This window comes from Anomaloglossus baeobatrachus, chromosome 8, assembly GCF_048569485.1.
Source record: "Anomaloglossus baeobatrachus isolate aAnoBae1 chromosome 8, aAnoBae1.hap1, whole genome shotgun sequence".
Taxonomy (NCBI): Eukaryota; Metazoa; Chordata; class Amphibia; order Anura; family Aromobatidae; genus Anomaloglossus; species Anomaloglossus baeobatrachus.
This window is the reverse complement of record NC_134360.1, coordinates 36,660,512-36,687,198: the sequence shown is the minus strand read 5'-3', so window position 1 is coordinate 36,687,198 and position 26,687 is coordinate 36,660,512. Positions and strand designations below refer to the sequence as shown.

Sequence of the window (26,687 nt, the reverse complement as noted above, 5' to 3'; positions counted from 1 at the left end):
TATTCCGGAGGAGATAAGAAGCACCTGAATCTTCTGAATGTTATTTACAGATAATTATGAATCGTCCATTGTTTTATATATTCCGCTACTTTTGTTACTTTGCAGGTGTCCCTGGGCACTGACAGGAGCGGGGTGGGAGTTACATTTTTTTGTGAATTTTTCACATTTTTTTCTCCATTGTTTGTTTTTCTTCCAGGCTTAAAAATGAATCTAAATGTGTGGAACATCAAAGACATGTTCAGTGTTCCTCCAGGAGCCGGGTGAGGGGCGTTTCTGTATTTATAATGTCATTTGTTTCTAGCAGCTACTGCATCAGGTTTAATTCATGGAAATAGACAGGATTGTATCTCTCGGGCCTCATGGGTTTGCTTGTTTTGTATGGGCAGCCATCACATAATTCTCTGCTGAAATGAGCGATTCCAGTTTTACATGCCAAGGCCATTTTTTGTTTGTCACATCTGTTCAGCGCAGATGGAAGGACTCATCATAGCCCTCATTTACGTTTTCACTTTGCACATGATTTTAGCTTATAGAACACCTGTCACTTGTCATAAATAAGCATTTTTTTTTTACCCCAGTGTAAATGCCGCTGTTCTCCTGAATCCGGCGCTGTTTTCCTTTTGTTCCTGACACTCTCCATTCCGGAGATATGACCTTTTTCTTATAAATCTAGAGGTATAGCCAACTAGGTGTGGTTCTCAAGAACACGCCCCACAGTGAATGCTTGAAGACCACACCCACTTGGTAACAAGAACAGGTTTATATACAGGGAAGAATAGGCTATATCTCAGGATTGGAAAGGAGCAGGAAAAAAAGAAAAATAATGACGAAGTCGGGAGAATAGCAGGATTTACACCAGGTAAAAGAAATTACTTATTTATGGCAATGTGCGGCTCTCTACATTCAATTATGGGGGGAGCTGCGAGAATGGAGGCAATGGATTGCTGTCCTGTTTCCAGTCACAGCAGTCTTGGCACCAGTTGGACTGGGAGATACCATTCTGGAGATTGTTGATGCAACTGGGCACAACTCTTATAGATAATTAAGGCTTATCCTATGGATATCTCATATTGTAAAGCATAGTTATCAACATTGATACTGGAGGGAAAAGGGCAGTTTAAAGACTACCCCAGAAACGACCCCTTTGAGAGAGGTTACATAAATGCTGCACTTTTCAGGCCAGGATGGCACCTTTGGGATATTGTTGGGTATGTGTAAAAGCAGTAAATTACAGCCTATGAATATCATAAATTATATTAATTAGTTCACACTTCATGGATCGTTACAGGATTAACAAGTCTGCGAACCGGAACACTGCACAGAGCGACCATTCCAGCCTCAGCGATTCCCAATTCCTCTTCAGTTCACAATTTTGTCCTGATGGGTCTCAGCAGGGGTCCATGGATTATGCAAAATATCATAAAAACTCTAATCAAAATTCCCAAGATGTAAGTAATCTAACAAATATAACAAATATACTGCTGCACTCTGAGACGCTAACGGTATGCAAACATTTTATTCGCTAAGTGTCTGAATTGTTTTTATTCATTTCCTTAGCAGTAATGCATGTCCAAATTCCTATATTCAATGTTTGCATACCTTAGTGCCTCAGAGTGCAGCTGTTTAATTGTTAGAGTATATTTGATGTTCAGTTTGTACTTGTTCACATTTGACTGTTAGGAAGTGCCATTAGTTTTTTCATTATAGACTATATAGGGTCATGCTTTCTGACTGAGTGCACCTTCCCACTAGCTTAAGGCAAAAATTGCCCACCCATAAAGTTGTAGGCTGTTCAGCCTGGGTGGAGTCATTTAGGTAGGGACCCGTCATAAGAGATATGCCTTAATGCTGGCTGCTGGGCTCAAATAAAACTGGCCTTTTTATACGCTAAGTGTCTCATTTTTAAATATATTTCCTTAGCAGTAATACATGTCCAAAGTCCTATATTCAAAGTTTGCATGCCTTAGCACCTCGGAGGGCAGCTGTTTAATTGTTAGAGTATATTTCATGTTTAGTTTGCACCTGTTCACATTTGTCTGTTAGGAAATGCTATCAGTTTTCTCATTTTAGATTATAGGGTCATGCCTTCTAATGGAGCACACTTTCCTACCAGCATAAGGCAATTTTTAATTTAGTTGTAGGCTTTTCAGCCCGGGTAGAGGCATTTAGGTAAGGACCTAGCAAAAGAGACACGCCTTGACCCTGGCTGCTGGGCTCAAATAAAACTGGCCTTTTTTATGCACTGTCTCAATTTTTAAATGTATTTCCTTAGCAGTAATGCATATCCAAATTCCTATATTCAATATTACATACTTTAGCATCTCAGAGTGCAGCTGTTTATTTGTTAGAGTATATGTCATGTTCAGTTTGCACCTGTTCACATTACTCTTAGGAATTGCTGTCAGTTTTCTCATTTTAGATTATAGGGTCATGCCTTCTGACTGAGCGCTCTTTCCCACCAGCTTAAGGCAATTTTTAATTTTCTATTAGCATTAAAATTGTAGGCTGTTCAGCCCAGGTAGCTAACAATAGAAAATGAAACTTTAGCTAGAGTATAGTACAAGCAGGCTCAGAAATTTCCTCAACCCTTAATAAAATAATATATGTTTATTAATAAATTCATTAAAAATCCCAAGGACATACAAACACAGAATACCGAGATCAGATGACGCCTATATCAATACAGGAGGACGGCAAAGTATTAGAAGTGGAAAGGGGGGGGGGGGGGGAGGAGACCCTAATGACCCTCAACAATTCAGGTGCCTCTACCTGACAACGGAGGGTGTGACACCTTAAGTTACCGGGCGCCCCCGTTCCACGTCGACTTTCCCTTTTCCTAGCCCTGAAATTAGGGACAATAATCCAAATAGGGAATAGGGATAAAAAGGGGAAAAAATTGCCTTTCCCAAGGATACAATAGAGTACAATACACCAATATGTGTTCCAAACCTGACTCAAGGTAACACGATACACAACCACAGGAGGTGATATACAAACAAAAGTGTCTGCAGAATTTAGCTCCTATAATAATCCATTGTACCGCAATGTGTCACAAAAGGAGCCACCATAGTCTCTCCACAATCAGGAAAGGACCAGGAAATTAGCAGAAAATTTCACTACCACACATAAATAATGTCCTACTAGGGTGCAATTAGCCCCATACAGATATTTTGCATACGACAAAAAAGGAAAATAAAGATGATTTACTTCCCTGAAAGAAGCAGGTCCTCATCCCTGCCTAGCCTCTAAGGGTATGTGCGCACGTTGCTTTTTACCTGCTTTTTACCTGCTTTTTTGCTGCTTTTTCTTCTGCGCTGTTTAATGCCAAAATGGATGTGTTCTTCTATTCAAGCAAAGTCTATGGGAATTTGGGTTTCTTGTTCACACTATGTTGTTCAAAATGCTGCCTTTTTGTGGCAGAACTTTGGTCAAAAACTCAGCTTTGCAGTGGAAAACCCAAACTACCCAAAACAACTGACATGTTGCTTCTTTGAAAAGCTGAGTTTTTGACCAAAGTTCTGCCTCAAAAAGGCAGCATTTTGAACAACATAGTGTGAACAAGAAACCCAAATTCCCATAGACTTTGCTTGAATAGAAGAACACATCCATTTTGGCATTAAACAGCGCAGAAGAAAAAGCAGCAAAAAAGCAGGTAAAAAGCAGGTAAAAAGCAACGTGCGCACATACCCTTAGGCTATGTCCGCACGTTGCTTTTTACCTGCTTTTTACCTGCTTTTTTGCTGCTTTTTCAATTGCAGCGTTTAATGCCAAAATGGTTGTGTTCTGCTTTTCAAGCAAAGTCTATGGGAATTTGGGTTTCTTGTCCGCACTATGCAGTTCAAACTGCAGCCTTTTTGGTGCAGAACTTTGGTCAAAAACTCAGCTTTGCAGTGCAAAACCCAAATGGCAAAAACAACTGACATGTGAATTGTTTTTGCCATTTGGGTTTTGCACTGCAAAGCTGAGTTTTTGACCAAAGTTCTGCACCAAAAAGGCTGCAGTTTGAACTGCATAGTGCGGACAAGAAAACCAAATTCCCATAGACTTTGCTTGAAAAGCAGAACACATCCATTTTGGCATTAAACAGCGCAGAAGAAAAAGCAGCAAAAAAGCAGGTAAAAAGCAGGTAAAAAGCAACGTGCGCACATACCCTAAGGCAGGCTGTTCAGCCCAGGTAGAGCCTTTTAGGTAGGGACTTAGCAAAAGAGATACGCCTTAATGCTGGCTGCTAGGCTCATATAAAACTGCCCTTATTTATGCGCTAAGTGTCTCAATTTTTAAATGTACTTCTTTAGCAGTAATGCATGTCCAAATCCCTATATTCAGTGGTTGCATACCTTAGCATTTCAGAGTTCAGCTATTTATTTTTTTTTAAGTATTTTTCATGTTCGGTTTGCACCTGTTCACATTTGTCTCTTATACTAGTTTCACACTTGCGCTATTTTGATGCAAACGGAATCCGTCACTAATGTAGTACAGTTCATTTATTTACAGTGGAAGCGCGACATCATGTGGACACAAGCGGGTACTGCATGACACACACGTGCCATAGTAACGCGCTTCCACTGTAAATAAATGAACTGTACTACATTAGTGACGGAGTCCGTTTGCGTCAAAATAGCGCAAGTGTGAAACTAGCCTTAGGAAGTGCCATCAGTTTTCTAATTCAAGATGTAAGTAATGTCGTCTGAGGATTGATGAATACATTTGTAGTGTGGGCACTGCAGCCAGTAATATGAAACATTGGTTAATTTAAGGAAAATTAGAGGGGACCTGTCACTTGACATAAATATACAGTATAAATTAATTTATCTGGTGTAAATGCTGCTGTTCTGAATTCAGTTATTTTTTGGAGAAGGACTTGGGTATTCTCATTACAAATAAGCTGAGCAGCAGCGCTCAATGTCAGGCAGCAGCTGCTAAAGCAAACAAGATTTTAGGGTGTATAAAAAGAGAGATTAGATCCCGTGATTGCAGCGTATTGTTACCCCTCTATAATCTAGGATCCAGATTTTGGCCCCACATTTTAAAAAGGATATTCAGAAGTTAGAGTCAGTTCAAAGGCGGCAAGTACATTATTGCAAGGAATGGAAGGCCTTCTATATGATGAGAGGTTGGAAAAGTTGGGCTTGTTTAGTTTAGAAATAAGACGTCTCAGAGGAGATCTCATTTATATGTATAATACATGTGTGGTCAATATAAAGGACTGGCACATGAATTATTCTTTCCAAAGGCAATACTGAGGACCAGGGGGCACTCACTGCGAGTGGAAGAAAAGCGATTCCGGCAGCTAAATAGGAAAGGGTTCTTTACAGTTAGAGCAGTCAGACTGTGGAATGCCGACCACAAGAGGTAGTAATGGCAGATACTATAACAGCTTTTATATCAGGGCTGGATGATTTCTTCACTACACAACATTGTCGGTTAGGCTAAGTTCACATTTCCGCTAAAATGTATCAATCACAATCCGCTGCTCTAGTAAAAAATCCGTTTAGCGGATTCCGTTGTTCCCATAGACTTGTATGAGCAGCGGATTGTGACTGATGATGCTGCGTTGCACCCTCCGCCCGACTAATCAGTCGTGGAACGACTGACTGCCGGGCGGGAGGAACGCAGCCTGTAATGTTTTTTGAGCAGCGCGATCCGTCGGATTTCGCTGCGCATGCTCTCTGGCTCCCTGCACACGTCACCAGCTTTGGTTGGTTACCCGATATTTACCCTGGTTATGGTGCAAGGAGCCAGAGCTAAGCGATGTACGCCCGTAACCAAGGTAAATATCGGGTAACCAAGGTAAACATCGGGTGCTTTGCTGTTACCCGATATTTCGTCTGGTTACGTATGCAGGGAGGCCGACATTTCCCCGCTCGGCCCCGCCCCCTCCCGCACTCCGCAGATGTGTGTACACACACACACACACACACACCTGTCCCCAGCCATGCAGACCAGCACTGCCACTGACACCCTCGTCTGGCCCCGCTTGGCTCCGCCCCCTGCTCGGCCCCGCCCCCTCCCGCACTCCGCATGTGCACACACACACACACACACACTGACACATACACTCACCTGTCCCCATCCATGCAGACCGCAGCACTGCCACTGACATCCTCAGTGCCTGGCCCCGCCCCCCCCCGCTCGGCTCTGCCCCCTCCCGCATTCAGCATGTATACACACACACACTCACCTGTCCTGCAGTCCCTGCGGCACTGACGTCCTCAGTGCCACGGCCCCGCTCGGCTCCACTCCCCCCGAACTCCGCCCCCTCGCGCTCCGCCCCCCGCACACAACGGAGTCCGACAAAGAATTCTGTTCTTTGTCATCCGTCGTACAGCGTTGTACAGCGCATCAGTCACATGCGTCAAGCGACGCATGTGACTGATACAAAACAACGGAAATGTGAACTTAGCCTTATAGATAATTTAGGAACCAAGGATGTATAATTGGTGGAGAAAGAATGAACTTGACGGACCGAGATCTTTAATCAGTCTATAGCCAAAAGGGCGTGGTTCTCAGGGAAGAGATGAGGACCACTCCCACTCAGCTTAAAAAATAAATCTATATTCAGAAAATAGGAGGCCAAATCTCCGCAATGGAGAGGAGCAGGAATAATAGGAAAACAACCCAGGATTCAGGAGAACAGCAGCATTTACACCAGGGAAAAATAAACAACATATTTATGGTAAATGAGTCACCTGTAAATACCGCTATGTAAAGAAACAATGTAAAATGATGACAGATCTCATAATCATCTTACAAATATCAATCAGGAACAAAGCGAAAAAGCGACCAAACACACAAAATATCCAGATACACAGCGCCACCTGGAGTTCACCGTGGGATAAGAAAGTATTTGATAAACATTTTCTTACAGTCCGAATTTCCAAACAACTTTTAAACTACTCGATTCATTTGTTTCATACTCTAATGTGATCAAAGTCATACATTGCACAATTTCAAGTAATAAACAAATAGAAACCGCAAAGTATGAACTATAAATGTAGGCCAAATAAAACTAAGTAATGTAATGTAATGTATGTACACAACGACTGCACCAGCAGAATAGTGAGTGCAGCTCTGGAGTATAATACAGGATGTAACTCAGGATCAGTACAGGATAAGTAATGTAATGTATGTACACAGTGACTGCACCAGCAGAATAGTGAGTGCAGCTCTGGAGTATAATACAGGATGTAACTCAGGATCAGTACAGGATCAGTAATGTAATGTATGTACACAGTGACTGCACCAGCAGAACAGTGAGTGCAGCTCTGGAGTATAATACAGGATGTAACTCAGGATCAGTACAGGATAAGTAATGTAATGTATGTACACAGTGACTGCACCAGCAGAATAGTGAGTGCAGCTCTGGAGTATAATACAGCATGTAACTCAGGATCAGTACAGGATAAGTAATGTAATGTATATACACTGTGACCCCCACCAGCAGAATTGTGAGTGCAGCTCTGGAGTATAATACAGGATATAACTCAGGATCAGTACAGGATCAGTAATATAAGGTATGTACACAGTGACTGCACCAGCAGAATAGTGAGTGCAGCTCTGGAGTATAATACAGGATGTAACTCAGGATCAGTAGAGGATAAGTAATGTAATGTATATACACTGTGACCCCCACCAGCAGAATTGTGAGTGCAGCTCTGGAGTATAATACAGGATATAACTCAGGATCAGTACAGGATCAGTAATGTAATGTCTGTACACAGTGACTGCACCAGCAGAATTGTGAGTGCAGCTCTGGAGAATAATACAGGATGTAACTCAGGATCAGTACAGGATAAGTAATGTAATGTATGTACACAGTGACTGCACCAGCAGAATAGTGAGTGCAGCTCTGGAGTATAATACAGGATGTAACTCAGGATCAGTAGAGGATAAGTAATGTAATGTATGTACACAGTGACTGCACCAGCAGAATAGTGAGTGCAGCTCTGGAGTATAATACAGGATGTAACTCAGGATCAGTACAGGATCAGTAATGTAATGTCTGTATACAGTGACTGCACCAGCAGAATAGTGAGTACAGCTCTGGAGTATAATACAGGATGTAACTCAGGATCAGTAATGAATACCCCTTAAATTATATAATATTAATTAATAACTGTTGTCCAAAGATGCACTTGCACTTTATTTGTGTGATACTTCTTAGTTCTACACTTTCATTAATTATACCAACTTTAATATTTACCACAGAGTGAACCAAGTATATATCAGAAATACCAGGCGAAGCCTCCTTTATGCAGCAGCGACCCCAAAGACAGGAACACATTTCATCCTTTCGGATTGTCAAAACCAAAAGATATTATTGAACAATTTGAGGAAAGCAAGAAAAGAGCAAAAGAAAAGTACGAAAGGTTCGTTAAAGAATCATGGAAAAATCCTTTACATAAATAACATCCCATAAGAAAACTGACCGGTGACCTGATAAAATAAGAAAAAAGGAACTCGGAGCAAAAGAAAAATAATAATTTTGTGTAAAGCAGAAGAGTTGATTTATTTCTTCTTTTTTCCCTAAGTGAGCAATTACATCAGCTGATTTGCAACATTCAAGGGACTTTGCAAGAGGTGAGGAATTTAAAAAGAAAAAACAAAAAACTTTACAAAAGCCACATAAATATTCACAATAAAAAAAGACTAATGGATTTTCCTGATTTCTTCTTTCTCCAGCTCAAAGGACCATTTTTCAATATAGAGGAAAATACAAATTTAAGATGTCAGTCTATACAGGATAGCCTTAATGCTGTAGTTAAAGCACGTGAGTTTTATTTCCATTTTATTCTTTTACCAAAAGATGGCGCAAAAGTCCTGGAAATCAAAAGCGGCAAATATGGAGCAGGCTAGTGACACCTAGGGTCAATAAGCTAAAGGGGTTGCTCACATTTAATAAAATACAAAAACATTGATTCGGTCACTTGTTTTTTTTTTTTCACCGCATAAGATAAATATTTTGATATTTTATTAATTTGGACAATTACACTTGCAGATACCAAATATGTATTTTTTTATTTTTTGTATTTTGCTACTTGCATTTTGGTAATAGGGAATTATGTAAAGTTTTGTGTGTATATATATATATATATATATATATATATATATATATATATATATATATATATATTATATATTTTATATATATATATATATATATATATATATATATATATATATATATATATATATATGCAATACTGTAAATAATTCCTTATTACCAAAATGCAAATAACGAAATAGAAAAAAAAAACAAAACATGTTTATATATATATATATATATATATATATATATATATATATATATATATATATATATAAAAACATGTTTTGTTTTGGGGTTTTTTTCTATTTCATTATTTGCATTTTGGTAATAAGGAATTATTTACAGTTTTGCAGTTTTGCATATATATATATATATATATATAATATGTTTTTTTTTTTTTTTCTATTTCGCTATTTGCATTTTGGTAATAGGGAATTATTTACAGTTTTGCATATATATATATATATATATATATATATATATATATATATATATATATATATATATATATATATATATATACAGTGCCTACAAGTAGTATTCAACCCCCTGCAGATTTAGCAGGTTTGATAAGATGCAAATAAGTTAGAGCCTGCAAACTTCAAACAAGAGCAGAATTTATTAACAGATGCATAAATCTTACAAACCAACAAGTTATGTTGCTCAGTTAAATTTTAATACATTTTCAACATAAAAGTGTGGGTCAATTATTATTCAACCCCTAGGTTTAATATTTTGTGGGATAACCCTTATTTGCAATTACAGCTAATAATCGTCTTTTATAAGACCTGATCAGGCCGGCACAGGTCTCTGGAGTTATCTTGGCCCACTCCTCCATGCAGATCTTCTCCAAGTTATCTAGGTTCTTTGGGTGTCTCATGTGGACTTTAATCTTGAGCTCCTTCCACAAGTTTTCAATTGGGTTAAGGTCAGGAGACTGACTAGGCCACTGCAACACCTTGATTTTTTCCTTCTTGAACCAGGCCTTGATTTTCTTGGCTGTGTGCTTTGGGTCGTTGTCTTGTTGGAAGATGAAATGAAGACCCATCTTAAGATCCTTGATGGAGGAGCGGAGGTTCTTGGCCAAAATCTCCAGGTAGGCGGTGCTATCCATCTTTCCATGGATGCGGACCAGATGGCCAGGCCCCTTGGCTGAGAAACAGCCCCACAGCATGATGCTGCCACCACCATGCTTGACTGTAGGGATGGTATTCTTGGGGTCGTATGCAGTGCCATCCAGTCTCCAAACGTCACGTGTGTGGTTGGCAGCAAAGATCTCGATTTTGGTCTCATCAGACCAGAGAACCTTGAACCAGTCTGTCTCAGAGTCCTCCAAGTGATCATGAGCAAACTGTAGACGAGCCTTGACATGACGCTTTGAAAGTAAAGGTACCTTACGGGCTCGTTTGGAACGGAGACCATTGCGGTGGAGTACGTTACTTATGGTATTGACTGAAACCAATGTCCCCAGTGCCATGAGATCTTCCCGGAGCTCCTTCCTTGTTGTCCTTGGGTTAGCCTTGACTCTTCGGACAAGCCTGGCCTCGGGACGGGTGGAAACTTTCAAAGGCTGTCCAGGCCGTGGAAGGCTAACAGTAGTTCCATAAGCCTTCCACTTCCGGATGATGCTCCCAACAGTGGAGACAGGTGGGCCCAACTCCTTGGAAATGGTTTTGTACCCCTTGCCAGCCTTGTGACCCTCCACGATCTTGTCTCTGATGGCCTTGGAATGCTCCTTTGTCTTTCCCATGTTGACCAAGTATGAGTGCTGTTCACAAGTTTGGGGAGGGTCTTAATTAGTCAGAAAAGGCTGGAAAAAGAGATAATTAATCCAAACATGTGAAGCTCATTGTTCTTTGTGCCTGAAATACTTCTTAATACTTTAGGGGAACCAAACAGAATTCTGGTGGTTTGAGGGGTTGAATAATAAATGACCCTCTAAATAAACTTTTCACAATTAAAAAAAAAAAAAAAAGAAATAACATTCTTTTTTGCTGCATTTCACACTTCCAGGCTGATCTACAGTCCAAATGTCACAATGCCAAGTTAATTTCGAATATGTAAACCTGCTAAATCTGCAGGGGGTTGAATACTACTTGTAGGCACTGTGTGTATATATATATATATATATATATATATATATGTATTAATATTGTGTTTGTCTCATCCGTTTCAGCTACGGTATATGGCAAAGCAATAATGATATAAAATATGCTATATTATGTCTTTCAGTGCAGGATAAAATGTCATCTTATCATGAATCCCTGTTAAAGGTACTGCCTCTGAAATCTGATCTGGAACAAGCAATGTTGGACCTGGAAAAGAAAATCCAGCTGGTGAGTTGGTCGTGTTCATTTTAGATGATCTGATGATGACCGTAGACAACACCTAAAAAAGTTTCCAAAAGTGTCCAATTAGATAAAAAGTGCTAAAATTGAAATGAATATGTGGAGCCCCGCAAACGCTGTGTCGGTGCATTACCTTCAGGGACTCCACGTAGATGGATCTGTCTGGTCACAGGTAGGAAACCTTCTTTGTAGTTTGTCGTGACGCCACTCTCAGATTTGCGGTCAGTGGGGACCGCCACTGCAGGTTAAGGGATGCCTGGGGCTGATGGTGGGTGCAGTCAGTTGTAGTAGCCTCCTGAGAGTGAGGCAAGCCCCAGGGCCCTGTGTAGATGTGTAGAACTACAAGGCGCAGAATGACTCAACACAGGCAGGATGTCTTTCAGGGTTTTTACTCACAGTTGATGGCAGGGTGAGTGACCCGGGCGTAGCTGGGATGAACCAAGTGGGAACCAGGTGTCCTTCAGGCTGACTTGTGAGGGTGACTACTAACTCGCCTTCCTTAGCCCTTGGTGGTTTGGGGTAACCCCGACTTTGAGTCCCTATGGGGGTCACCCAGGGAAGATGCTGCAGCCTCTCTCCCCTTCGTTTGCCGTTTGCTTGTCGCCTGGACCAGGCCACTCCAGCTGCTTGCCTCCTGTGACCTATGGGCCCTAACTGTGGCTACGTGGCTGCGGCTTTTGTGGTGTTGTGGCGTGGGCTTTGAGAGCCCCACACCGGCAGGTTTAGCAAAAGAAAGCTGGATCTATCTCCGCTTCGGGATCTGCCGCCCGTTTGGGCCTGGTACTCTCTAGCAGTCTCCTTACTTCCCACTCCGTGCTCTCTCTTTAGCTGAAGATGGATTTCGGGTAGCCCTCCTAGTTGACCGTTCTCCCCCGTCAGTAGCCACTGCGCGGGCGCTGTCAGACTGCACAGCCCCAGGGATCTGCTCCTCACTCGAGCTCCCTGGACTCTACACTGCCCTGGCTCACTGCCCCTCCTCTCCTGTTCTTGCCTACGCCACCTAGCAACCAGACTCTCTTACCACACCCCTTAAGAGGAGATGGAGGCTTTTGGCCCCCTCCACTATTCCAGTGAAGGTGAAGGCTTTTCCCCCTCCTGGGATCCCCAGGGGTCCTCTCATGGGTACATGTGTGAGACCTGATCACTATGCGCCTGTGTACCACACCCCGGTCAGCCTTCTGGATTACCTGTATTGTACTGTCCCCAGCATGGGTGCAGTACTCAGTGGTGCCTGACCAGGTCAGGGGCGCCACAAATACACCTTACTAATATACCTTCATTGATCTACCAGTCTGTCCCTCCTTGTTTCAAGAAGTGATGAAGGGGGCTGGCTGACTCCAAAATTTCAATAGCTAAGCCAGCCCCTTTCTTTGATAAGCGAATCGATTCTAAATTAATCAAGTAATTCTAAAATTTGCAGATTTTAGTGAATCCAAAATTTTGGGCAATTTAATTTACATGATTCAACATCAAGATGTCATTAGCATGTGTGCTTTAACAGTAGAACTACTGAGGTAGTCATTTTGACTACTTTGCACCATGTATTTCTATATAGGTGTCACGAGTCCAGTAGTTCTAGTGTTAATCCCATGCCAAACAGATCTTAATTGCTAGCTGGTAAAAGTTGATCTGTCGCCACTCATTACATGTTTATTAAAGGAAACCTGTCACCAGATTTGCCCGTATAAGCTGCAGCCACCACCAGTGAGCTCTTATATACAGTATTCCAGAATACTGTATATACAAGTGCATCTCAATAAATTAGAATATCATCAAAAAGTTAATTTATTTCAGTAATTCAATACAAAAAGGGAAACATATATTATATAGAGTCATTGCACACAGAGGGATCTGTTGCTATATATTATATAGAGTCATTACACACAGAGTGATCTATTTCACGTGCTTATTTCTGTTAATGTTGATGATTACCGTATTTTTCGGACTACAAGACGCACCGGACTATAAGACGCACCCTGGTTTTAGAGGAGGAAAATGGGGAAAATAAAACTTTAAGCAAAAAATGTGGTCATGACACACTGTTATGGGGCTGTCGCGGGCGGAGGAGGGGACGCCGCGCTCTCCCACTGCTCGGGTCCGGCTGCCTGCGGCTGCTGCGGCCTACCGCTGCTCGGTGGCTCGAGCGATGGGCCGGATCCCGGGGACTCGAGCGGCACTCCTCGCCCGTGAGTGAAAGGGGATTGGGATTTGGGGATAGTTTATTGTCCGTGACGCCACCCACGGTTGTGGTGATTGAATGTACAACACCGCTGCTCTGGCTGGGGATCCCGGGAGTGATGGTGTGGAGCAGCCAGTTGTTGTGTTGCCCCTCCGTGGGTAGGGGTTGGTGATCCCGGGGCCCAGTGATGGGGTTGGAATGGTGGACAGGCGGGTTATGGGGCCTGTTGAGGTGCAGGGGCGCAGGGACAGCGCTGTGCCGCACGGCACGGAGGTACTCACTCAGCCAGTAAACACGACACAGTTCTCGGTAAACAAACGGCTGGTTGGACGGGTCCCTCGGACGGTTCACGGTGCTGATGTTCCCTGCAGTTAGCGGTGACGGTCTCTTCCCTGCACCTATGTGTTGTTGTTTGGTAGCGATGGGTTCCCACCGGTAACCCGCTCCCCAGCTTGGATATGAGCCGGAGGAGCTCCACTCTTGCCCGCAGGCGCTGGCCCTGGGAAACTGGTGCCTTGGCGGTGGCAGTGTCTCCCCTTAACGGTTGGACTGTTGCCTTCAACGGGACTTGGTTGTTGGGAGACAGTCGTCCCCTTCACTGACGGATTTGGCAAATTCGGCAACTCCTAGCCTTGCCGGGATCCGAAAGGCCCCTGCCCTAGTGCTGACTAATCTTCGTATACCGCTCCGGTACCGCCGGGTCACCACCCGTCCACGGTCCTTTCGGCAACCTCCAATCAGTCTCGCCTGCAGACTATCACCGCCGTCTGCCAACCTTGCTGCCGGACCAACTTCAGGCTTCTTTCTGTCACTTTCTCTGTTGCTCTTACTTTAGCTCCTCTACCACTTCTAACTCTCCACTTCAACTCCTTCCACCTCCTCCTCAAAACTCTATCTTTACTCCATCACTTCCCTAGCTTCACTCTTCCTCAGACTCTAGTCTGGCTTCAACTGCCTGGTTCTCCCGCCTCCAGGGCTGTGAACTCCTTGGTGGGTGGAGCCAACCGCCTGGCCCACCCCCTGGTGTGGACACCAGCCCCTGGAGAAAGGCAACAAGGATTTTAGTTTTGACCTTGTGTGTACCTGCAGGGAATGTGGGGTGCATGTGGTGTTGTGACCTGTGACCCCTGGCTTGCCCAGGGCGTCACATTCCCCCTTAGCAAAACGCAGACCGTCCTCGGGCTGCCCGTCCAACACCGGTTTTATTTTCCTTTTTGTTTTCTGTGAAAATATGAAAAACGGTAACATATTTACAATTTATGGCATCATCCCACATCGGGAGGTTCATTTCTTTAACGTTGCAAACGGTGTACGGTTACGGTTTCCGCTCTCTCCCACCCAAGCAACCTGGCCCTGATGCTGCCCCTAAAGCTCAGGCAGCACCCCTTGACCCCAGTCCAGCACAAGTTACCCGAGCGGGATCTGTCCTTCCCCTCCAGAGGGTAGCCACCGGTTCCTGTGGTGGCTGGGCCCCAGCCTGCTCTGCTGTGGGCCCTCCCTCCAACCTGCCTCTCTGGAGGCGGCAATTGCAGAAACTGTAACGGTAACACAACTTATTTACAAGCCACTAACGTCTGTGGTTGCCCTGCAAGTTCACGGGCTTGTCCATAAGGAGTCCCTTATGCAACTTTTTGAACGGTCCCCACAGGGACAACGGTGCCAGCAACGGCCGGTTTTCCAAATCACGATGAATCAGGTGACTGTTCGGGTATCATCTTATCATCATCTTTTCCAAACTTGCAAACAAAACTCAGTGGTGGTCCCAACGGGGACTGGACAACGGTGCTCCGCTGCCATTACTCTGAATATTCAGCTTCATCCGAGGGAGGGGGTGCAGAACTCACTCGGCTCTCCTGGCTGCTCCTCAGTTTTGCATCTAGGGCGAACCACCCCATCTCTCCACAGTGCCGGGTATACTGTATAATGTCACCCGGCATCAGATTACGGCCGGGGTGCTCCTCGGGCAGGTGGGCATTCACATCCCGCCGGGCTATAAACACTTCGGCCTCCAGGCCCGGTTCATAGGTAAACCCATAGCCCCGGCGGACATCAAATCGCCTCACCTGTCCTTCATACAACGGGCCCCGGATACGGAACGTCGCCTGGCGGAGGTTCTCCTTCTCTCGGATTGCCCGTGCCACCAATTCGGCTTTCTTCTTCTCCCTTTCTCCAATCTCCGGACCCAGCGGTACCGGCTCCCTGTCCCAATACGGTGCTGCTGCGAGCTCCGGCGCACGGGTCGGGCCCCGCGGGACATTCCGGACGTTGCCCACTGTCAGGGATCTGGGCGGCAGGTCCCGTGGTGTCTTGGCCTTGGGCGCCGCCTTGCAGCGACAACCCGGCACCACCTCAGCCGAGGTGTGGGGGATGGGCACAGGGGCTTTCTGCGGCTGGGCCTTCGGCTCGGAACGGGTTATCAGCTCCGGCTCGGGGGACTTCTCAGGGGATGCCTCCGGTGCAGACTTCGGGGCCTTCCACGGCAGCACCTCTGATTTACTACGGGCTCCGGCTACAGGTCGGCCCGCCGGGGCGGGCATGCTGGGTATCGCTACCGGTTGCGGTGGCAGCGGGCCTAGTGGCGGGATCACAGCTTCCGAGACGGGTGGCGAGGGAGGCAACAGAGCGAGAGGGCTTGGACCGGGTCCCGCAGCCGCGATGACCGGCCCTTCAAGGGCATCGGGGCGTGGGTCACTCACCCTCCCTTCCTCGGCTTCCTTCTCGCGTCTCCGCACGGTCGCTATCACGTCCGCCATGTCGGCCTCCCACTCCTCCATGAGGAGCTGCATTTTGACCTGCAGCCTTTGATAGAGCTGCGCGGTCCGGATGTCCACCCACGCCGCGGTTCCCGGCGCGCGGGCTACGGTGCTTCGGGACGGCATCCACATTCTGCTGGCAACTCCTTCCAGGAACAGGGTGACTGCAGAGTCCTGGCGTCCCTGCTTTTATAGCTGCGTTCACATGCAGCCAGCCGCCATCGCGTCCTCCTTAGTTTCTTTCCGGCCCCTCCTCTATTGGGGCGGGGTTTTGGCCTTCGCGCCTCTGCTACTCGAGAAGACGCTCGAGCGGGAACTTTCCGCGCCAAAGATGGCGACTTCTGAAATTTTTCAGCCGGATACCTCCGGCGGTCACAAGGCGGACCTCTACCCAACGGCAGAGCGGTAAGATCCTGTTCGTGACGCCAAGTTGTCGCGGGCGGAGGAGGGGACGCCGCGCTCTCCCACTGCTCGGGTCCGGCTGCCGCGGCTGCTGCGGCCTGCCGCTGCTTGGTGGCTCGAACGATGGGCCGGATCCCGGGGACTCGAGCGGCGCTCCTCGCCCGTGAGTGAAAGGGGATTGGGATTTGGGGATAGTTTATTGTCCGTGACGCCACCCACGGTTGTGGTGATTGAATGTACACCATCGCTGCTCTGGCTGGGGATCCCGGGAGTGATGGTGTGGAGCAGCCAGTTGTTGTGTTGCCCCTCCGTGGGTAGGGGTTGGTGATCCCGGGGCCCAGTGATGGGGTTGGGATGGTGGACAGGCGGGTATGGGGCCTGTGGAGGTGCAGGGGCGCAGGGACAGCGCTGTGCCGCACGGCACGGAGGTACTCACTCAGCCGGTAAACACGACACAGTTCTCGGTAAACAAACGGCTGGTTGGACGGGTCCCTCGGACGGTTCACGGTGCTGATGTTCCCTGCAGTTAGCGGTGACGGTCTCTTCCCTGCACGTATGTGTTGTTGTTTGGTAGCGATGGGTTCCCACCGGTAACCCGCTCCCCAGCTTGGATATGAGCCGGAGGAGCTCCACTCTTGCCCGCAGGCGCTGGCCCTGGGAAACTGGTGCCTTGGCGGTGGCGGTGTCTACCCTTAACGGTTGGACTGTTGCCTTCAACGGGACTTGGTTGTTGGGAGACAGTCGTCCCCTTCACTGACGGATTTGGCAAATTCGGCGACTCCTAGCCTTGCCGGGATCCGAAAGGCCCCTGCCCTGGTGCTGACTAATCTTCGTATACCGCTCCGGTACCGCCGGGTCACCACCCGTCCACGGTCGTTCGGCAACCTCCAATCAGTCTCGCCTGCAGACAGTCACCGCCGTCTGCCAACCTTGCTGTCTCAGTCCGGGGCACACACCCGGACCAACTTCAGGCTTCTTTCTGTCACTTTCTCTGTTGCTCTTACTTTAGCTCCTCTACCACTTCTAACTCTCCACTTCAACTCCTTCCACCTCCTCCTCAAAACTCTATCTTTACTCCATCACTTCCCTAGCTTCACTCTTCCTCAGACTCTAGTCTGGCTTCAACTGCCTGGTTCTCCCGCCTCCAGGGCTGTGAACTCCTTGGCGATCATCTTCCTCTCTGCGCCACTGACCTGTGTGTGTGGAGCCGTTCCCCTGCTGCATCGCGATGTCTTCCTGTCTGTGCCGATCAGCTGACCAGCTCAGCACAGATCAGCTGACCGGCACAGACAGGAAGACATCGCGTGCTGCAGGGGGACGGCTCCACACACGGGGACGGGTGAGTACACTGATTCACTGCACCCCGCGCTGGTAATGACGTGCGAGGGGCAGTGAATACAGCCGCACATGATCACTCCAGGCTGTAATTGCCAGGGGTGATCATGCGGCCGGCTCTTTGCTATGCGCGCATCCCCGCTCGTCCTCCCGCCCACCTGTCAGTGCCGGCTTCAGCGCTGAGAGATGGGCGGGAGGATGGGCGTGCATATGTAATGAGCGGGACCACGTGGTCACGGCAGGCGCTGCTGCTGCCTGCTCGTGCCCCCGATGACCCGCAGCACCCTCATTCCCAGCCGCAGCCCTATAGTCAGACCATAAGACGCACCCCCAACTTTCCCCCAACATTTGGGGGAAAAAAAGTGCGTCTTATGGTCCGAAAAATACGTTATGTCTTACAACCAATGAAAACCCAAAAGTCATTATCTCAGAAAATTAGAATAATTACCACAAAACACCTGCAAAGGCTTCGTAAGCATTTAAAATGGTCCCTTAGTCTGGTTCAGTAGGCTACACAATCATGGGGAAGACTGCTGACTTGACAGATGTCCAGAAGGCAGTCATTGACACACTCCACAAGGAGGGTAAGCCACGAAAGGTCATTGCTAAAAAAGCTGGCTGTTCAGAGTGCTGTATCCAAGCATGGAGAGTTGAGTGGAAGGAAAAAGTGAGGTAGAAAAAGGTGCACAAGCAACCGGGATAACCACAGTCTTGATAGAATTGTTCAAGAGAACCTGTCACCTAGAATATGCATTCTGACCTATCAGCAGATGCATGTGTGCCCTAATTACACCTCCTTACCCATTCTTGTGTTATAAAATTGTATAATATGAACGTAATAAAAAATGTTTTATTACCTTCATATTTCCTATGTAAATTAGAGAGCTTCTGGTCACAGGGGCGGCGCCTTGCCCTATGGACGTCTGCATACTTTCCGTGGTATCACGCCTCTGTGGGCGTGATACCATGGAGTCACATGAGCGACGTCACCGTCGCTTATTCTATCCTGCGCGCATTGTGGCAGGCTTCTTTTCCGGGTGTTCACGCGCCGCCTTCAGACGCGCACTGCGCGTCTGAAACTGACAAGGAGAACCCGGAAGAGAAGCCTGCTGTAATAGTAAGTGTAAACGCGCGCAGGATAGAATGAGCGACGGGGACGTCGCTCATGTGACTCCATGGTATCACTCCCACAAGGGCGTGATACCACGGAAAGTATGCAGGGGCAAGGCGCCGCCCCTGTGACCAGAAGCTCTCTAATTTACATAGGAAATATGAAGGTAATAAAACGTTTTTATTACTTTCATATTATACAATTTTATAACACAAGGATGGGTAGGGAGGTGTAATTAGGGCACACATGCGTCTGCTGATAGGTCAGAACGCATATTCTAGGTGACAGGTTCCCTTTAAAAAAAGGTCATTCAAACATTTGGGGGAGATTCACAAGGAGTGGACGCTGCTGGAGTCAGTGCTTCAAGAGCCACCACACACAGACGTATCCAGGACATGGGCTACAAGTGTCGCAATGCTTGTGTCAAGCCACTCATGACCAATAGACAACGCCAGAAGCATCTTACCTGGGCCAAGGAGACAAAGATCTGGACTGTTCTCAGTGTCCAAGGTGTTGTTTTCAGATGCAGGTAAATTTTGTATTTCACTTGGAAATTGTGGTCCCAGAGTCTGGAGGAAGAGTGGAGGACACAATCCAAGCTGCTGAGGTCTAGTGTGAACTCTCCACAATCAGTGATGGTTTGGGGAGCCATGTCATCTGCTGGTGTAGCTCCACTGTGTGTTATCAATAAGACCAAAGTCAGCGCAGCCGTCTACCAGGATATTTTACAGCTCTTCATGCTTCCCTCTGCCGACAAGCTTTTTGGAGATGGAGATTTCATTTTCCAGCAGGACTTGGCCCCTGTCCACACTGCCAAAAGTACCAATACCTGGTTCACTAACCACAGTATCACTGTGCTTGATTGACCAGCAAACTCACCTGACCTAAACCCCATAGAGAATCTATGAGAGACACCAGAGCCAACAATGCAGACGAGCTGAAGGCTACTATCAAAGCAACCTGGGCTTCCATAACACCTCAGCAGTGCCACAGGCTGATCTCCTCCATGCCACATTGCCGCATTGATGCAGTAATTCATGCAAAAGGCACCCCGACCAAGTATTGAGGCATTTACTGTACAGACCTTTCAGTAGGGGCCAATATTTCTGAGTTTAAAATATTTTTTTTCAGTTGGTCTTATATAATATTCTAATTATCTGAGATAATGACTTTTGGGTCTTCATTGGCTGTAAGCCATAATCATAAACATTAACAGAAATAAACACTTGAAATAGATCCTACTGTGTGTAATGACTCTATATAATGTATAGGAACAGATCCCTCTGTGTGTAATGAATCTATATAATATATAGGAATAGATCCCTCTGTGTGTAATGACTGTATATAATATATAGGGATAGATCTCTCTGTGTGTAATGACTCTATATAATATATAAGAATAGATCCTATGTGTGTAATGACTGTATATAATATATAGGGATAGATCCCTCTGTGTGTAATGACTCTATAAAATATATATAGGAATAGATCCCTCTGTGTGTAATGACTCTATAAAATATATATTTGAATAGATCCCTCTGTGTGTAATGACTCTACATAATGTGTTTCCCTTTTTGTATTGAATTACTGAAAAAAATTAACTTTTTGATGATATTCCAAGTTATTGAGATGCACTTGTAAGTTCCCAGGCCGCTCTGTATAAGGCTGCTTTCACACTTCCGTCTTTTTCCATCAGTCACAATACGTTTTGTGACTGATGCGACTGATCCGTCGCAGATAGTGTAAATACTGAGGAGAGAGACCAGAATTTACATAAGGAATTTACAGATCTGAGCATGCTAGGTTGCTGAAAGACGGATCCGTCACCGGAATCCGTCAATTGACGGACTCCGACAGATTCCGATGCCCATAGCTTTCCATTATAACACACGATGGATGCTGACAGAACCTTCGCTGTCCATTTTTTTTGACGCACGCAAAAAAAGTTACATTCCGCGTTGCTTTCGCCCGACGGTCAGTCACTCCACAACTGATCCGTCGCAAAACGGATGCAACGCAAGGCCATCAGTCGCAATCTGTCGTTAATACAAGTCTATGGGAAAAAACTGAGTCCTGCAAATTATTTTGCAGGATTCAGTTTTTTCTCAAAGCGACGGATTGTGACTGAGGGAAAAAGACGGATGTGTGAAAGCAGCCTAACATAAAAGACAGCTTTTATTATACTCACCTGTGGGGTGGTCGGGTCCGATGACAGTCGCTGGTCTCCGGCACTTCCTATCTGCTTGCGATCGCTGTCCTAATTCCCCTCTTCATGTGGATGATGCATCCTACATCATCCACACAGAGTTCGCCAGTCCTGTGCACGCTCACTTCTCTCTACACTGCTGCGGGCAGAGCAAAATACTGTAATGTGCAGGCGTGGGGAAGGTTCAAAGATCGCCCGTGCATGCGCACTACTGTGACGCCCTGGCGCCGCCAGGTGGTCAGACAGTGTAGCCCCCGCACAACACCATCCATCACAGGGTTAAACCTTGCCAACCAAATCCTAGTCACCTTCCCAGGGTAGGAAAGGCACAGCAGTGGGCGGGACCAGGTGGATGGAGAACGCCCACCTAGGGGTCTAGAGAACCCGGGGCGGGAAATAGTTCAGTTAAGTTAAGTCGAGTTTTCAGGTCCGTCAGTTCAGAAGAGAGTAGTAGGAGTGGAGTTTGGAGCAGGAGGAGAAAGGCTGAAGCTCAAGTACAGAGAGCAGAGGCGTCGGGATTGGAGCCCCGGCGTATTGGCTAGGTGGCAGACGGTGGTCCGTGTCTGTCAGGAGACGGGAAGACGGCAGCTGGAGATCCGAGGTGGACCGGGGCAGGGTTGTAGCCCGCCGGTACCGACACTGGAGACCCGACCCGGAAACCTTGCACAGAGGGGGTACTTAGACCCTGAAGCCAGGACCGGAACTAACGGCCTAGCTAATTAACCAATTGGGGGCAGGATTATAGGACCTGTCCCAACCAAAGTCCCAAAAGAAGACAACCACCCACCGAGAGGGATAGGGCATCCGCCAGGGCCCGGTAGATCCCACGGGTCAGCGTCAGCGGGCAAAGCTCCCAAAAGAAGTACCGGGAGCGGACTCCCATGTTCCATACCGGGAAGTCCACCACACCAAAAACACAGTGCAGAGGAAAGTGACACAGACCATCACCCCGGGTGAGGGACCAGAATACACCCGGCCACGGCGGCTGGCCACCAGCACCTTGGTTAACCATTGGACTTGCCTGATTCATTTAATCGTGAGTAAACTGAGACCCCCTTGGTCCGACCAGGCGCGCAGGCCCCTGCCATCACCGTCCCCTGCACCAAGACACCGGGCCCCGGAGCAACCATCCCTACCCACGGAGAGGTTAACAACCAGCTGCCATCCCATTGCCCCCCGGGTGCCCCACAACAGCAGCGGTGGTGCCACACTTCACCACACACCGTGGGTGGCATCACAGACTGCGTACCGATAATCCCGTACAAATACGTCCCCTTTTATTTGAAGTGTCCGCGTGACCCCCGGGTCTGGAGAATCCCTCGAGCCACACTGCGGATCCAGATCCGAGCAGCCCGGCTGCTACTGACGTGGGGGCGGCACAATACAATACTTTGATCTGTCCTCAGTAGGGCAGAGAGAAGTGCGCCTGTGTGCGCCAGTCTGGCAGGTAAGTATAGAGGTTAGAACAGCGTTTCTACCAATTGTAGAAACTGCAGCCGATCAATAGCCATGTGACATTGTTTGTGTCAGGAGGCCGGCTAAGAATACAGGTAAATATACATTTTTTTTCAACTTATGCAGCACTCTGTAGCCATTTATGAGGTTGTCCAGTAGTGGTTTTCAACCCCTATAACTCAATTCGACCCTGTCAAGCCAAATTACACAGAGCATCAGCGTCCTGGCTTAGGATCACGTTTCTCTGATGTCTATCCCGAAAAAAAACCTTCATACCCAACGTAAAGCCATTTTAGTGTCCCCCAGTTTTCCCGCACGGCTCTCGTCCCTGGAGGACAATTTGCTGAGTGAACAAATGTCCTTTTGTTGTGTCTGTGGCGTCTAGGATAACTCGTCTCTTTGTTTTTGTAGAAAGATGCAGAAATGACAGATATAAAATCGAACATAAAGCTGCTTTTAATGGCCTCGGATGCGGTAAAGTTACAGCTAAGCGAGAAGCACCTGGAGTTGTCAGAAAAATTAACACGGTTGTCAGATTCCGTGCAGTCATCGGAAGATAGAATACTACACGAGATCCGAAAGAACAAACGGGAGCCGGTGTGTCACATAAAAGACAAAACCACGCAGACCTCCCCCGTATGTGAGCAAGAACTTGTCGCACCCCAGTGTAAGGCCATAAGCCCTTGTCCAGATGGACCGTCTCCTTCACCGGCCAATGCCCCCTGCACATGTGCTGGAATTACCAAGCACCAAGGACATCCACTTGTTAGAGAATCGAGAAGTAGAAAAACCTTCGATGTGACGCCCGCCCAGGATTCTTCAACTGATCTAGGAGTTTCTAATGATCAAAGAAGATGGAAGAATGCATTAAGGAGGGATGATAAAGCCGTAACATCTGCACGTAATCTCCAGCATTTATGTCAGGATGATAGCGGCATGTCGCTTTACCATGACAACTCACCTAGAAATACAAGTCTGTGTAATGAGAGGGAAAATCCAGTAATTATAAGCAGATCTAAGGGCAAAAATAACAGGCCGAAAACAAATAAGCATAGGAGAGGCCAAAAGAAGAAGAGAGCAAAGAACACCACCGGCGCTGACAACTTGACACATGCACCTGGCAACGACCCTGTCAAAACCACCCAAGATTGCAATACGTTTTTCTCACAGAAATGTGGATCTTTATCTTTACCTGTCACCCCCGCGCCTCTGAGGAAGACGAAGACGAAGAATAGCTTGAAATTTTCACTCCTTAGATCTCAGCACATAATAGAAAGACCTGAAATAAAAGCAGCGAGCGAGGGAGATGGGGGAAGATTTACCAAACCGGAGAGAGAGCCTGGACAATACGAATCGCCCTCGTGGGATGGCAATAATCCGCATCGTGACACCGGCTCAGAGTGCGAAGAAGATAATATGGTCTGGTTCCCATCCTCAAGCCCCTTACACAACGAAAGGTCAACACTTCCCGCCCAAAAGAAGGGACAGAAGGATCTTCTCAGTTTCTTTTTTGATAGCAGCAATGATAGCAATTAAATGGAAAAAAAAAGACAGAGTTAATTTGACTCTGCCCATATCATTTACTTACGTAAATTCTTTCAGTTTGCTTCTTATAAAAAAATCCTTTTCATTCCTAAAAATGGAGAGGATTTTTAATGCTATATTCTCCTGCTTGCTGCTTAGGTTACCGAACACTCTATTAAGGGCGGCCGATGTCCTAAGAAAGTAACATAGTGCTTAACAAGCTCCTTGCAATAGAGCTTGTAAGTGCTGCTCGGAAGCTGCCTGGATCACTGGTTCTGGCCAGCTTCGATCCCCATGTGCTCCTCCAATACTGCAGATTGAAAGCTGTCCCTAGTTGCCAAATCGAGATCGTATAGTTTGGACCAGCCATGCCACTGCTCCGAACCGTCAATCCTTCAGGAGCACGCCGCCCCTGGTGGGTAGGAAGCTAAAGGAGCTGGGAAGCCATGTACTCCTGAAGACATGAGCCAATGCCTTTAAATTGTTTATAGTAGAAACAAAATTGATGACATACAGCTAAACCGTAAATTGGGATAACATTGAATTTTGTTGTGTTAATTGTAAAGTTTTGCTTGATAGATTAATAAAGAGAAAATAAACAAAAATTGCATTTCTTGGCATTCTGTATCCTTACATATGGCATATAACACCTTAATTTTTTGCTCTTAGCGCATGATCACCTATTAGTCCAGGATATATATGTTATATATAGATATGTGTGTTACATATACAGTATATGCATGTTGTATATCTTCGAATATATATTTAGCACACACACACACACACAGATACTGTATATACTGTCTATATGTGTATATATATATATATATATATATATATATATATATATATATATATATATACTAGCTGTAGTACCCGGGGGTTGCCCGGGATAGTAACTGTCTCTCTGTCTCTCTCCCAGTCTCTGTTTGTGTGTCGCTGTCTGTCTCTCTGTCTGTGTCTTTCTTTGTCTGTCTTTGTCTGTCTTTGTCTATGTCTCTGTCTATCTATTTCTATCTCTCTGTTTATATTTGTATCAGTCTATCTATCTGACTCCTTTTCTGTGTCTGTCTCTATCTCTGTGTCTGTCTCTATATGTGTGTCTGTATGTCTCTCTCTTTCCCCATCTGTCTTTGTCTGTCTCTTTCCAGGTCTGTCTCTTTCCAGGTCTGTCTCTTTCCAGGTCTGTCTCTTTCCAGGTCTGTCTCTTTTCCCATCTGTCTCTTTTCCCGTCTGTCTCTTTCCAGGTCTGTCTCTTTCCAGGTCTGTCTCTTTCCAGGTCTGTCTCTTTCCAGGTCTGTCTCTGTCTCTTTATGTCTCTCTCTATCCGTCTCCACACCGACATCTTATTACCTCACACATAAGCTTCTTATACTAACAGTTTATTTTGCTCCTATAGCAATCACTGACAGTTGCTATTAATAGCTTGTAGCTCCCACCTCCATTCAGTTTAATGGGGGCAGGATTTTGGAGAGTAACTGTAAAGTGCGGGGTTAAATTTTCCCATGAAAACATAGTCTATGATGTTCCCTGAATCACATGGAGTGTTTGTGCAAAATTTCGTGATTGTAAATGCGATGGTGCGAATTCCTTTAGCGGACATACACACATACATACACACATACACTGAGCTTTATATAGTAGATAAATATAAATATATATATATATATATATATATATATATATATATATATATACACAGTATATACAGTACAGACCAAAAGTTTGGACACACCTCCTCATTCAAAGAGTTTTTTTTATTTTCATGACTCTAAAAATTGTAGATTCACATTGAAGGCCTCAAAACTATGAATTAAAACATGTGGAATGAAATACTTAAAGTGTGAAACAACTGAAAATATGTCTTATATTCTAGGTTCTTCAAAGTAGCCACCTTTTGCTTTGATTACTGCTTTGCACACTCTTGGTATTCTCTTGATGAGATTCAAGAGGTAGTCACCGGAAATGGTTTTCCAACAGTCTTGAAGGAGTTCCCAGAGATGCTTAGCTCTTGTTGGCCCTTTTGCCTTCACTCTGCGGTCCAGCTCACCCCAAACCATCTCGATTGGGTTCAGGTCTGGTGACTGTGGAGACCAGGTCATCTGGCGTAGCACCCCATCACTCTCCTTCTTAGTCAAATAGCCCTTACACAGCCTGGAGGTGTGTTTTGGGTCAATGACCTGTTGAAAAATAAATGATGGTCCAACTAAACGCAAACCAGATGGAATAGCACGCCGCTGCAAGATGCTGTGATAAGCATGCTTGTTCTGTATGCCTTCAATTTTTAATAAATCCCCAACAGTGTCACCAGCAAAGCACCCCCAC

General features: G+C 45.9%; 1 protein-coding gene across 1 annotated transcript; it reads left to right on the top strand.

The window, feature by feature from the left end:
- Positions 1–201: 201 nt before the first annotated feature.
- Positions 202–24,374, top strand: IHO1 (interactor of HORMAD1 1). The gene is made up of 7 exons (XM_075320721.1): positions 202–260; positions 1,289–1,448; positions 8,209–8,369; positions 8,532–8,580; positions 8,683–8,770; positions 11,282–11,385; positions 23,250–24,374. Exons 1-7 carry the CDS (start codon positions 205–207, stop codon positions 24,372–24,374), a joined length of 1,743 nt encoding a protein of 580 aa, XP_075176836.1. The 5' UTR covers positions 202–204.
- The last annotated feature ends 2,313 nt before the right edge of the window (positions 24,375–26,687 follow it).